Genomic DNA, 14,689 nt, shown 5'->3' on the forward strand with positions numbered 1-14,689 from the left:
AGTTCAAAACTTCCAACCTCAACTTCAAAGTTTGAACTTCACATCTGCCTTTTGAACCCCGAATCAATTATAAATTTGTAAATCTTCAATCATTTTTTAATAAAGATGTACACTCGTTTGAAATTTACGCTTGAACTTGAGCAACTTGAGCATCTTGATCTTTTTGGATGCGAGCGTGAGGAGGTGGAGGAGGTGTGTGACAGTGAGGTTTATCAAACAAGAAGTCAAAGACCATTTGGACATAATGCTGCTGTTCATCATTGTGATTTGAAGACTCCAAAAGGGCATTGATTGGTTTTTTAAAGAACTCGGAGCAAGCATTTGATGGATGTTTTTTGGATGAAAGTTATGAGAAATAAGATATATCCTTTCAAAATCATACCACTGTGAATCAGGTTGCTTCACAGTGATTTATTGTTGGTAAATCATGTGTAATTACATCATCCCATAGTGGATTTCATGTGTTTACCAACTTTGGTAAAACACACATGATTAAATTTCACGCTCAGGAATGCAAAATCTACAATAAATCACCCTCACCATAGTGGGTGCTCTAAGAAAGTAGGACTTGAATTGTAAGAACTAGTGGAGGGTCACAAGTAGCTGAGAGCAATGTAATCTTTCAAGACCCGTCATGATAGGAATTCTGTGCAACTACCAGCCAAATCAAAATTGCGAGCTCAACCAGCAGTTGTTTGCTAAGAAAATGGCTGCTTTTCAAGGGAAGGTGAACGTGATGTGGTTTTTCCCTACCTCTTTGTGAAGAGGTATCTACACTATCAAGTTTCATCCCGACTTGTCAAAACAAGTCTTGTCAAACCCCTTTTTGGCACATCAATTTATGGCTTTGAAATTTACACCCATGCATGCATAATCATTCACCTAGGATATAATTGATTATGGTTTCAAACACCAGAATTGCATATGCAAGGGCAGGCTTGTCATATGATTGAAAAATTACCAAAATCATTGTTATGTAAGGTATAATCAAATGAGATGGAAAAAGATTTACTTCTCAACTTTATGGAATTCTGTAAGTAAGATACATCAGATGGAGTGTATTCCCTTTGGGCAGATAATATCTACTCTTTATGACCTCAACATGACTTGTACCGTGACGATGAGATCCTGATATGTTGGTTGTATATTGTTCTTATATGCATTCTTGCTTCAAAGGACCACCTCCGGCCCTGGGAGGCCCTGTTGCCATCCAGGTATCAACAGGGGCTCACCAAGGCACACCCTGAATTAAGGGGGTCAGGGCTTGGTGGGGCTAGGCTCAAGTTTGGGCACAGAATGAGGCAAAGAAGGGGCATAATGGTAATGGCATATATTTCAGATTCACTTGTATCTACTTATTGAGTATAAAGTTGTAATATAATTACTTAAGAATAGTAAGACAAGTTAGAGCCTACAACTTCTGAGAAAGTGTATCTACTATTTGATCAAACATTGAGTCATGATGTAACTACTTAAGAAGGGCAAGAAAAGCACATGTATCTACTATTCATATAAGTATAAAGTCTCAACATAACTACTTGAAAAGAAAAAGGAGAAATTAAGAGAAATGTTTGGCTTAACTTTTGAGAAACACTTGAGCCTCAAGATTTTGTGAAGTAAAAGTCATAATTTTCAAAGCGGCAGAGAAACATCTTTCAGATGGCGCACTAGTGGCAAGCACAGCAAGCATAGCTTTTGCCACATGTGCTAGATTAGGCCAGTGATGTTGATTCAAACTCCAGTAATGAAGGACATCACATTGCTTGTCTTCTTGAGGAGCAGTGACATACTTGTTGACCTTGTGCTCAATGGGAATCATCTTGTGGCCACCTGTGGCCCCTGTACCGGTTGACATGTGAGTCTAGCATACAGTGTGCTGTATCATCGACTGGAAGCCGGTCTTTTGCACGCAGAGCACCCAGACGCTCTGGAGCAGTACCTTTTGACCTCACAAGTCATATTTTGCAAGATTTTTTTGACTTTTTGAGCAACAAACATTCAATGTACACCTAGGACCCTGGAATGCGCCTGCAGAGGTCACTGACGAAAAAGGTCGGATTTTGACCAAATTTTGGGCAGATGTCACTGACCAAAAAGGTTGGAATTTGGGACATTTCCAAAAATGTCACTGACGAAAAAGGTCGGATTCTGAGCTCTGAGCTACTCTGAGCCGACCTTTGTAGGACGGTCGGCAACAGAGCTTGCTAAGCATCTACATAGGCTTTCCAAGACCTGTCGTGAACTTTTGTGACATTTAGTCTATTAGAATGTAAATATGTATTGAGAGCTATTGAGAGCTATGGAGAGCTATGGAGAGCTATTGAGAGATTAGGAGATTTTACGTATTAACCCTTTGAGAGGTGTGAGATCGTGTTGGGGCTAATTTTTAAATTATTCCAAGACTGGGAGGTTCTTTTCATGATCTTGTCCGGTTCAATCCTTTGTGAACAATCTAAAGCGTCACCTGAATTTCTTCAAAGCCTTAATATATAAACATTTCTATACATAACAATGGCCAAAAGAACATTTGACTCAGCAATAGGCACATCTCAGGATATAATCGAAGTAATTGTCATTGACGATGTAGACGATACCATTGTCATTGAAAGCGACGCTGAAACAGACAAAATCATGGACCTTTCTAGCAGTACCACTACGAACCATCCAAAACAACACACAGGGAAGACACCTCAACAGGATGCAATTACATAATGTCCCTTGTCTAAGCCGGGTACTCCTTGTACTCTTTGTAAAATAAATCAAACAGTTTCACACAAAACACTCGATTGTCATTGTGGAAACCAGGTTAAGATGTCAAAGGGACGCGTGGAAGCTGCCATTGCACAATGGGCCAGCAGTACGTCCTAGTTATATATGTCTTAAAATGGACAGGGAATTTACATGTAAACTAATCAGCTTTATTTGTGAGTTAGGCAGATTTAAGAATCAAACAAAGCTAGTCTGCAATAACTCCAGCCTCTCCTCTTGGGTGACAACGACGAGTAAAAAGAATGCTGTAACAAAGCCATGTTCCGGTCTACACGACAAAAACTGGAAGCGACCACGAGGCAAGACTACCATTGCCAACTGTATCAAGCATTCACCAACACCTTACCACGGGGCAAAGCGTTGGAAAGTCTGTCTTCGACTTTTTGGAACTACTCACGAGATTACACTGTCGGATGAACAACGCCAACAACTCCATTCGACCCTAGAAGCCGAAGCGACCTGGATGATCAAGCGACACGGGGCGCAGGCAGCAATCCACTCAGTTGAATGTACCCGAACAGTTGTCACTACTTCAAAGGTGGAGTTTCCAATCTGTGAGAATTGTGAAGCTTTGAAGAAGGTTCGAAGTGTGATTTTTGCTATCAATACACAATACACAACTGAAGATACAATCAAGTACATTCCAAAAGTATTGATGACCGGAGACCAATTTCAAGCAATTCTAATCAAATATTCTGAAATTCAAGTACTCCAGACGTCATTGGAGAAATCGACAAAAGAAGGTGATGAAGCATTCTGGAAAGCAATTGGTGTATATGGAAAAGCTGGATTATTCAAGAATCAAGAGTCTGTACGTGGACTGATGATGGCAGTGGGTGTGCGGGCTGAACGTGAATCAAATGGAAAATCAATGTGTGGCCGTCGATTCGATGTATACTTTGACAACTTTCTCACAACTCTAGCCGCCATCAGCCCTCGAGCTCTTAGGTTTTTCAACGACAACTTTGCAGGTCGTGGGGCACGTAGCATGCGGCAAATCCGACTTGTCCAAGGTATGCATCTTAAAGATGGTCTGCACCCAGATAATTTTGAGAAACTAGCAAAGATACTTGAAGAACTCGAGTATACTGGCCCAGTTGCTGCTGCAACTGATGAGACAGTTTGTGTAAAGGCAATGCGACACTACAATGGTCACTTGGTAGGAGCACAAGGCGGTGATATGTCTTTCAGTGATGGTGATGATATTGAGCGCTTGGTGAAGTCCGTGGTCACAAACAATCAACTGTGCTCAAAGGTATGCCTGTTCACTTCTCTAATTTTCTTCACTCTTTCTTAATGAGTAGACTAACTCACAATTAATCTTCATCAGATTCGAGCTTATACAATTCAAATCCCCTTACCCAACATGTCAACCTATGTAGTTGCAATAATAGCCAGCCGGAGCAAAGATACAGCCAAAGACCTGGCCGCTCAGAGTCTTGAATTTATTGAACAATGCCAAAAAGCTGGCATCAACCTTCTTTCACTTGGATCAGACGGAGCAGCTACAGAGTTGGCTGCACAAGAGCAACTCATGGAATCTACAACCGCTTATCTGACCTATATCAACGAAGAGCTAGAGGTCTATGTGAAGGTACCTCTCTTTGGCAGTGAACATCGACCAATTTTGATGATTCAAGATCCGAAACATGCACGGAAGACAGCAGCAAATCAGCCACTCTCTGGTGCTCGTGTGATCTCCTTTGGCCGTTTCCATGTTGACATCCAGCAGTTGGCTGTATTACTTGAAGATACAACTAGCCCTCTCTATAAGCGTGATGTGTTTGACAGCGACCGTCAGGACGATGGACGTGCATACCGTATGTTCTCAGCAAAGACACTTGAAGCAGCTCTCAATCACGAAGAGTGCACTGGTTTAGCAGTTTATCTGTTTGTGTTTGGAGAGATGGTAGACGCATGGCTCAATCAAACTATAGGACATCGAGAACGTATTCGTTCAAGTTGGACAGCGGAGTTCTTCCTTTGTATTTGGAGAAACTACCTCATCAAGCGTCAAGAAGAACCAAAATCACTGCTATGTCAGTAGTTTTCTTTACCACCCGGTAAAGATTACATTTGGTGTAGTGTATGGCTAGCCGTTTACTTGGTCTCATCATTTCACATCGAAAATACTACCCTGATGTACCTCTAATGCCCTGGAAACACGGAACTGAGCCAATTGAGCATGCATTTGGATGGATGCGTGTTTTATCACCCAACTTTACTGTTCTCGACGCCAGACAGATGGTCCCCAAGCTCCACGCAGTGGTCAAAAGTGTCATGAGTGGCATCGTCAAGATATCAAAGTCCGAACATTTGCATGCTGGTAAGACTATTTTTGCATTTGAATCACAAGCAACTTGACTAGACTAACCTGATTTCACACTACAGGTTATGAGTTTGCGTTTTCAGATGAAAAAAACTCAGACCACATTGATCTTCTCCGTTACTTTCCCACAAATGAGGAGATCACATATGATCTCATTGTGGCTAAGAAACGAGCCACCAGTCTGGCTGCCTTTGTTGGTATACACGATGTATCCATTGTGGATACCCCTATTGTGGTATCTGAAACCAATATCTCGGAAGGTAAGTCTAGAATTCACATCATAAAGACTTGAAATTATTCTGACGTACATCATCTTGAAGACATCTCGACTTGTATGGCTGATAGATACGATGTTGTGTACAAGGATGGACTGGAAAACTCTCTTGACACAGCAGTGGCGGCAGCAGCCAAGACTGTTGATGAACAGCAGCGGACCGATGTGCTCATGTCTAATGTACCAGATGAGATTGACCAGCAAATCTTTGATAATGTGGCATTGTCTTTGTTTGCTATTCTGAATCACAATCAGTCAAACCCTTCGGAAGCACGTAGCCAAGCTGCATTGGCTGACTTGGCTGGAATTGATCACAAAATCGATACATTTGTCTTGAATAATCAAGATGGCATCAATTTGGAACATCCCCAATTACTTCAGCTACGATTGGCCCACGAGAGTCAGGTTCAAAAGCATAGAGGAAATGAACGCGCCAAGATTAACATAGATGACTTGCGCAAGTCACCAGGAGAGTCTCTGAAGCCCAGCGAGTGCAGTAAACTGGTTGCTGTTGTAATGAAGAATGCTGAAGCTACACCCACTGGTCTTTCACGAATTCACCGATGGAACATCAATGTAAAGCTGAACCTCTTGAAGCACATTCAAAACACTTCGACTCAGCTTGAAATACCTTTTGAAAACTCTATCACTGGGGGTGGAATCAGCGCTAACAATCCTATTGAGAGTGGAAAGTTTGTAGTGTTTGTCAAGAACAGCGTAAGTGATACTTCATTCATTGAATTAAAGAGATTTTCGCGACTTCGCTGACATTTTATGCGGCTGGCAGAGACTTTACCTAGGCAAGACTTTGGCAGTATATATTTACAAAAACAAGAAGCACGCTTGGGTCAAAAGTGCCAAGACTCGAGATGAACTTTCATATGTTTCAATCCAGGTTCTCGTGCATAACCCACATTTTCCATTAGCAACAGTAGCTGAGATAATGACTCCAGACAAGTGGACTTTTGCTCGCGTGGAGGCATCTCACATAGTATATGTCTTTCTACCTTCGCGAAGCTCTAACTTTTCTTACATTGGTGAAGGTAGATACTCTGTACCTTCTGTTTTGTGTCGCTTTATGATTTCTCTCAATGCCTCGACCTTTATCAAAGGATTTGAGAGCCAGATAAAAGCTCTGAAAGGCGCTCAAGTTGAAGGATTAGAAGATGAATAGCATTTGTGCAACCAAATGATGTGTTGCTTACTTAGTAACGAAAAGATTTATCTACATGTTTTGTTTGATGTGGTCTGGTAATGAAAAACTAATGCCATAAGGCCTGTCTGAGCCTAAACGCATGTGTGAAGTGAGCTACAACAAAAGGTTTCCTAAGCGTGCTGAAGCACTAAAGGAAAGATTCCGAAGCAGAGAAGGGGTCACAATTTCAAAAAGTTTCCTAGGCGTGCTGAAGCACTAAAGGAAAGATTCCAAAGCAGCAAAGAGATCATAGATTCAAAAGGTTTCCTAAGCGTGCTGAAGCACTAAAGGAAAGATTCCGAAGCAGAGAAGGGGTCACAACTTCAAAAGGTTTCCTAGGCGTGCTGAAGCACTAAAGGAAAGATTCCAAAGCAGCGAAGAGGTCACAGATTCAAAAGGTTTCCTAGGCGTGCTGAAGCACTAAAGGAAAGATTCTGAAAAAGAGGTGACATATTAATGAGAGGGTTTCCTAGGCGTGCTGAAGCACTAAAGGAAAGCTTTCAAAGCAGAGACAAAGCATGGATGATAGGATGATGAGATGGTATAATTGCGAGAAGATTGGAGTTTAAAAAAGATAAAAAAGGGTTGAAAAGGTTAGATAACACTTTTTATTAGAGATAACGTGCCAGTTACACAATCGAGTAACAAAAGGAAAGCTTTTATATAAAAAGAATGTAAACTATACATCAAAGAAAGGCTGAAACGGGTGGCCAAGAGATCCTAAGTGATTTCAAACTGACCTGGGCCCTTGTTTCAGTTTTACTGATTCATTGGTTGTAACGACTTGGCTCAATTACCAAAGTGATCCAGGGTATTGGGAATGATGATACCCAATGCAACTCAAGCTGTCCTTGGAAGACATCCCAAAGAAGTCTTTGGTCGCGCGAGGGTCTCAGCGGCTGCGATAGCGCTGCAGCTGCAATTCCATCCAACAAGCGAAGCAGTGCCCTATCAGGCCCGATCCCGCCAGAAAAACGATGTTACTGACCAAAAAGGTCGGAATCCGGGATTTTTTAAAAAGTTTACCACGAAAAGGTCGGAATTTACGTCAGTAACCTCCGTAGGCACATTTCAGGGTCCTGTACACCTTCTCCTGCCTTACGCTGACTTTGAAGAATTTCAACTTCACTAAAAAAAACCAAGTCCCCAGAGTGCTCTGAGGGCTTCAGAGCGCTCTGTGCGGTGTCATATCCAGAGCACTTAGAGCACTTTCGGATGTCTACAGAGCGCTCTGATGCTCACCAGAGCGCTCTGATCCCCACACATCCGGTGTTCAGTTCCCCATTTACTCCCTTCTGAACTCCGATTTCTTCTTGATTTCAGACTATTGACGGTCAAAGGCACATGTCGGTCATAATCAAAGACACATGTCGGTCATCATCAAAGGTTGGTTACTGGTCATTTCTTTGCAAGCAATCAACTCATGGAATCACATTAGTCCAGAAAAGACGATAGATGCATCATGTCCCTTTGATCACATCATTGAATCCACCTGCGTTCACATCTTTTCCGATTACTCCCTAGTCTGAACGAACAAGCTGTATCACTAATGTTTGATGAAAGACCACAAGTCAGTTGTCCTTACAATCCTTTCAATTCACTTCCCTAATTCCAGTTCTCGTTTTCAAATGAAATTCAACTGTTAGCTGAATGGTTTAATTTCTCATGTCATGTATACTGACCACCTGTGGCTACCCGCCCCTTCGGATACTAGCCGATAGGAACCGGGTCATTCCTATCGGCGACAAGCCGAAGCCCCCCCTTCCGACATGCCGACGCGGCCGACGCGTCGGCCTCACAACGATAATAACACAAGTTCTTATATGGAAAATATCAATGTCCCCTATAAATCATTACCACATAAACATAGAATTAACATATTATTAACACATGTAACACCTGCACACAAAATTATCCAACGCCACAACATGTTACCTATGAAGCTGTCACACTTGTGTGATTACACGTCACACGCGTTGTGATGTATGTCACACTTGTGTGATCTGTGGTCACACAAGTGTGATCTTTGTGATTCTCAATCACACCTAAAAGTTGTAATTTACATTAACAAAGTTGTGATTGTAAATTACACCTTTTGGGTGCGATCCTCATTTGTGATTGAGGACCACACCTTTGTGACTGAGAATCAAATCTTTGTGACTTTAAAATCTACATTTGTAATTTACACCCCAAACATTCGAGACTGAGAATCACACATCTGTGATTGAAAATCTCACATCCGTAAAATTGACAACCACAAAGTTGTGTTGTGGAAGTGACAGCACATGATTCATTTTGAGAATCACACATTTTGGACTTTATTTGCAATTGTAACTTACACTTGTGTGATTTCCCATTGAATCACAATCACACAGTTGTGATTCACACATTTGTGCTTCCCAAAAATGCACAATCACGCTTTTGTGATTACCAATCACAAATGTGATTGATTGTTTGTACCAATGCAAACACCTTAAGTTGGCATCTGGTAGGGTTTACTCAATTGATAAGATTCAATGACATATCTTATCATTTCAGGCCAAAGAGTCTCACTTAGTCTATATGATATAGATAATTTTTTTTCTTACGTATTAGCAAATTTTGTAAAGCAATTATTCAATTAAACAAACTATATTAATCAAGAAGAGATGAGGTGAACATTTTCAATAGGGGGGAGAAGGAACAGTTTACAAGACTTGATTATCCCACTGGCAATCCGCTGAATGGATTGAATTGCAGTCTCTTCTCCACTTTTTGAAGATTTCAATATTTTCAGCAAAAGAAGAATCCCATCCAGAGGCTTCAAGTGTTTGTAATCGGGACCAGTCAGGATTAAAAAATGGAATTGGTAGAGTTGCAGATATATTGAGATCAAGAGATATGCAGTGGCATCGGTCAATCATACCCAGTATTATTGGTTTGACAACTTCTCCAGGAGCCGAGAGAAGGGGAGGAGTTGTAGAACACCCCGTCGGCACATCCGAATAGAAGATAACGGGTTGATTATATGTATTTGCGATCACACAAGAGCCACCAGGAAGTGGATACCAATGAGAACAAGGTACGTTCGTCTGTCCTGGATGCTCCACTATCGAGAGCATTCTATTGAGGCTTATCTTGCTTTGGCTTAGTTTGGATAAATTCTTCTTGTACCATTCACAATGTAGATGTATATGTGCAGCCATCTCCTTTCGGACAGCCACAGCATCCTCGATGGGGCGCCCAAGGGATACTGCTACAGCGGCAAATGTACATAGACCCTTCGCAGGTACATTGGTTGCATTCCGAATGAAGGGGTAAAGAACCCTGGGAAGAGTCGCTACAAAATCCCATTGCTGATGTATTTGTTAGTAAGAAGTGATGCAATGATCAAAGAAAGATAAACAGCACTCACTTCCAAAGCTATCTCCTCGATGTCTTTCGGGATGCAGTCGCTGTTGGGATCCTTGGTTCCTAAAGGTGCAGCAATCGATTTCCGAGGCTAGTTAATACATTTGATATGTTTGAATGAGCTAGAATGATGTGGATAGCTAATACATAATTGAGAGCTTACCTTGTTATTGTTCTTCTTGGATCTCTTGGCGTTCGGTTCCTTCTAATTAGTAAGTGAGTTGAAGGCTGTGTAATTAGTAAGAGAAATTCACATTTAAGATACACCACAGACTGACAGTAGATGTTTGACTGATTTCGTTCTAAGTAGGAAGTAAGTGAAGAAATGAATTAGTCAAAAGAGCAAAGATGAACATTTGAAATAAGTAGGCAACTAGACTGACCTGTTCAGTTCCGTGTGAATTCTTTCGTGAAGACTGACGTATCGATCGGATTGGATCTTTGTTACTCTCACTACGAGTTGCTCGCTGATGAGGAATAATCTCTTTGGTGGATTTTGTGATAGGTGATTTTGACGAAACTTGACGAGTTTTTTTTGATGCCCGTAATCTAGCTGCGATCTCCTCATCCTCTTCATTATTCTCGACACTTGGAGTCTCTTGTCCAGTTTGATCAATATCTGGGAGTTCGTTGTTATGCTGAGCTGATTCATCCGGCTCAGCAGTTTCTTCTTCGTGAGAAGAAGGCTTAGAGGTGTGCCCGGTTTTGATGAGGTCGGTCTGGCGGATTGGGGAAGTTGTACTTGATGGGTTAAGTGGCTGTTGTACCAACAAAATGTCAGTATTTGTGAGTCTTGATATTGATTTCAAACATATCGAAATATCTTACTTCATTCCTTATTATACCTTTCTTGTTGAGTGCCTTAACTACCTCACACTCACAAAAGAATCGATCAAGGAGAAGGTCCTTGTCCGATTCGTCAAGGGTCTTCATATCGTCAAATAAGGCTTGAAATCGTTTGGGAAACTGAGAAGGTGTGGGATTTGTGGGATTTGAAGGTGGTGTGGGATCGGAGGTCGAGTGATTGGGGGTTGCCGATTCTACAACCACTCGTTTGCGTTTTTTAGGCTTAGGTACAAAGGCATCGTTCGTTAGGTCAGGTAAAATCATGGGTTTGAAGTTTTCAACGGGGCCATGATCGTGGTTAGGATTCTCGATTATGATGGTCCAAGTCCAGTCGTCTGCATTGCGCTTAGAGGTGACTTGAAATGGACAGGTGGGAATGGTAAGCTCGGGGGTTAGGGCCTTGGCTTGCAGGTGTTTCCGATTCGGTCCAAGACCGCATTTCCATTGTGTAAATGAAGGTCGGCCGTCATTTATGGTGATTGGGTAGCAATTGGCGTTACCGTGAGATTTGAGAAAGTGCTCGGTAGCTTTGAACGTAAGATAAGTTGGAGCAGGCTGAGGGAGGGGTGGTATATCGGTGGTGTTGTTGGAGGACTCAGAGGTATTGTTCGTATTGGTATCGTTTGGGTTAGAGTTGGCGTTTGTTGACATATTTGTTTGATGATGAATTGATGGATTATTCCTACAACGGACGAAAACCCATTCTTTGAGGAGAAGAATGAGTTTTCGAAAGGTATTTCACACATTGTGGCCAAGATGTGGGTGAATCACAACAGTTGTGATCCGTGGCTACACCTGTATTCACACGTGTGTAAGCAAGAATCACACATGTGACTAAGTTGTGATTGTCAGTCACAAATATGTGACTGACAATCACAACTCAGTCACATGTTAATTAAACCTTTGAGGTGTGATCGAGAAACACAAATGTGTCAATCAATCACACATTTGTGACTTAGAATCACAACTTGATACTCACAATCACAATTGTGTGATGCTCAGTCACCCAATTGTCCATGTGAATCACAATTGTGTGACTCAACATTACACAATTGTGATTTGTCTGATTAAAACACACATGTGTAATTCTCAGTCACAATTTTGTGACTGAGAATCACAAATGTGTGAGTAAAACAGACAAATCACAATTGCGTAATGTCGAGTCCCACAATTGTGATTCTCATGTCTCTGATTCCGAGTCACAATTGTGTGACTCTTACTCACAATTGTGTGACTCTTACTCACACATTTGTGATTCTCAAACACATTTGTGATTCTCAGTTAAACATTTGTGACTGAGAATCACCACTTTGTGACTGAAGTACGTTATCCTCAATCACACATTTGTGTCCGAGAATCACGCATTTCTGATTCATTTGAAACAGTGTGATTCAATCACACATTTGTGACTTAGAAACACAACTATGTGATCCTCAAAATAACAATTGTGTGATGCTCAGTCACACAATTTAAAATGAGAGTCACAATTGTGTGACTCAACATTTCAACTTTGTGATTTGTCTGATTAAAACACACATTTGTGAATCTCAGTCACAAACTCGTGGCTGAGAATCACAAGTGTGTGACTAAAAGTCACACAATATTTGTGACTGAGAATCACAAATGTGTGAGTAGGAGTCACACAATTGTGATTCTCAGCTACGAGTTTGTGACTGAGATACACACTCTCGTGATTCTTAGTCACACACTTGTGTGACTTTTAGTCACACATTTGTGACTCTCATTTTTAATTGTGTGATTCTCAAACACATTTGTGAATCTCTCAGTTAAACATTTGTGACTGAAAACTCACACTTTGTGAATGCTCAGTCACACAATTTAAAATGAGAGTCACAATTGTGTGACTCAACATTTCAACTTTGTGATTTGTCTGATTAAAACACACATTTGTGAATCTCAGTCACAAACTCGTGGCTGAGAATCACAAGTGTGTGACTAAAAGTCACACAATATTTGTGACTGAGAATCACAAATGTGTGAGTAGGAGTCACACAATTGTGATTCTCAGCTACGAGTTTGTGACTGAGATTCACACTCTCGTGATTCTTAGTGTAAGGTTCGTGTTTGAACCTTCACTAGACACTTCGGACGGGACGCTGTGAGGCACAGCAGGGGTTTCTAGAACCCAAGAGATCTGATTTTAATTACTAAACCAACGAGAACACAACCTGGTTCCGAAGGATAGAGGGCGGTAATCAGTCCCGATATCTCTCTCTACGGACTACACGACTGATAATGAAAGAAAAGAGATAAATGAGAAATGGCCATACCTGGTTCCGAAGGATAGAGGGCGGTAATCAGTCCCGATATCTCTAAGGAACCAGTCATCGGATGGAATGACAAACAACTATATAAATGAAATAAGCTTAAGTCTAAGTATTAATATTTAGATGTATGTAATGTGATTGTGTAATGACCACAGGTCTTACAGTCTCCCCTCCTTTAAAAGAATTCGAGCCGCCTGGACTAAAAAAGAAAATTATAACATAAAAAAGAACCAATAGAAATATTTTTAACAGAACAGTTGAACTAATTGAAGATGAGTTGAATATAACCAGTATAATAATTTGAAATATAGCACAAAAAAAGAAAAAGAGAAAAGAAAGAAAGAAAGAAAAAAAAGAAATAATTTGAAAGAAACGAGAAAAAAGGGAAAAGAAAAAAACTTGATGTGAAGTTGGAGGTCGGGTCTTGGTATCGCCTTGAGTATGCGCGCTAATTCATCGTCTAACCTGGTGGAGCAAGCGTCGAAAAGGTTGTGCTCACAGAGTGGCCTAGGTGTTGTTTTTTTTGATGATTTTTTGCGTAGTATACTACGGCGGTGCATACAAGGGAGAGGAACTTACTTCCGTACCCTTTCTGTCAACGTATTGACCCCGTCCTCCTTCCTTTCTACATAAGCCTTCACTTTTGAAACATGGAACACATTGTGTCTCTTGTCTCCGCTTGATAGTTCAAGTTCCACATTTTGTCCGTGATTTGATGACTTGATGACTCGGTATGGACCCTCGAAACGCTCTTTGAGTTTATTAACGCCTCCCTGATGACGGCCTCTCCAATCTCCCGAGTCTAACAGCGCCCACGAGTTTGGCAGTAGTGGCTCAGCGGTGCGACAGTTCTTGTTGTGTTGTAAAGCCTGTTGGACCCTGCTCGCCCAGAGCGCGTCTCGAGCCGCGAGCCACGTGTCTTGTCGATTGTCGAACCATTTGGTTAGCGCAACTGGGTCGGAATCGTCAGGTTGTCGAGTCGATAGTACGCGTTGTTCTTTGCCGAAGATGAGTTCAAAAGGGGACTTCCCGGTAGCTACGTTGACTGCTCCATTGATCGCATATTCTACAGCTCCTAACGATTCTAGCCATTTTCCTTGTCGCTTAGCAGCAAAGGTTCGTAGTATCTGTCCAACAGTTCGGTTCGTCCGTTCACTCCTCCCATCTGCTTGAGGGTGGAACGCCGTTGTCATATGGAACGCAGTACCACACCGTGACATCAAGGCTTTCCAGAAATTGGACGTCCAAGATTTGTCGCGATCGCTAATGATTGATACTGGCGATCCGAAAGTGCCGATCCAATTAGAGAAAAACCTCGAAGCCGTTTTCTCCGCCGTGTCTGATTGTCCACATGGAATGAGCTTTGTGAATCCAGACAATCGGCAGGTGCAAGTTAATAACATATCATAGTTATTGGCCTTGGGCAATGGTCCCACGAAATCAATTGCTAGACATTCAAGTGGAAGATTGGGTATTGAAGGCGTCAACATTTTTCCCACTGGAGCTTGTGTCGGTCCTTTTGTCCGTTGGCATACATCACAGGACTGTACAAACTCCTTCACGTCTGATGCCATGCGTGGCCAGAAAAAATCACGCCG

The 14,689-nt window shown here is 41.7% G+C and overlaps 1 protein-coding gene across 1 annotated transcript; it reads left to right on the forward strand.

Moving 5' to 3' along the window:
- Positions 1–2,811: 2,811 nt before the first annotated feature.
- On the forward strand, positions 2,812–6,546 carry MELLADRAFT_107520 (uncharacterized protein; the record flags this gene model as incomplete). Its single annotated transcript, XM_007411165.1, has 5 exons — positions 2,812–2,857; positions 2,934–3,349; positions 3,757–3,782; positions 5,444–5,772; positions 6,485–6,546. 5 exons carry the CDS (start codon positions 2,812–2,814, stop codon positions 6,544–6,546), a joined length of 879 nt encoding a protein of 292 aa, XP_007411227.1.
- Positions 6,547–14,689: the final 8,143 nt, after the last annotated feature.

This window comes from Melampsora larici-populina (genome assembly GCF_000204055.1).
Source record: "Melampsora larici-populina 98AG31 unplaced genomic scaffold MELLAscaffold_24, whole genome shotgun sequence".
Classification (NCBI taxonomy): Eukaryota; Fungi; Basidiomycota; class Pucciniomycetes; order Pucciniales; family Melampsoraceae; genus Melampsora; species Melampsora laricis-populina.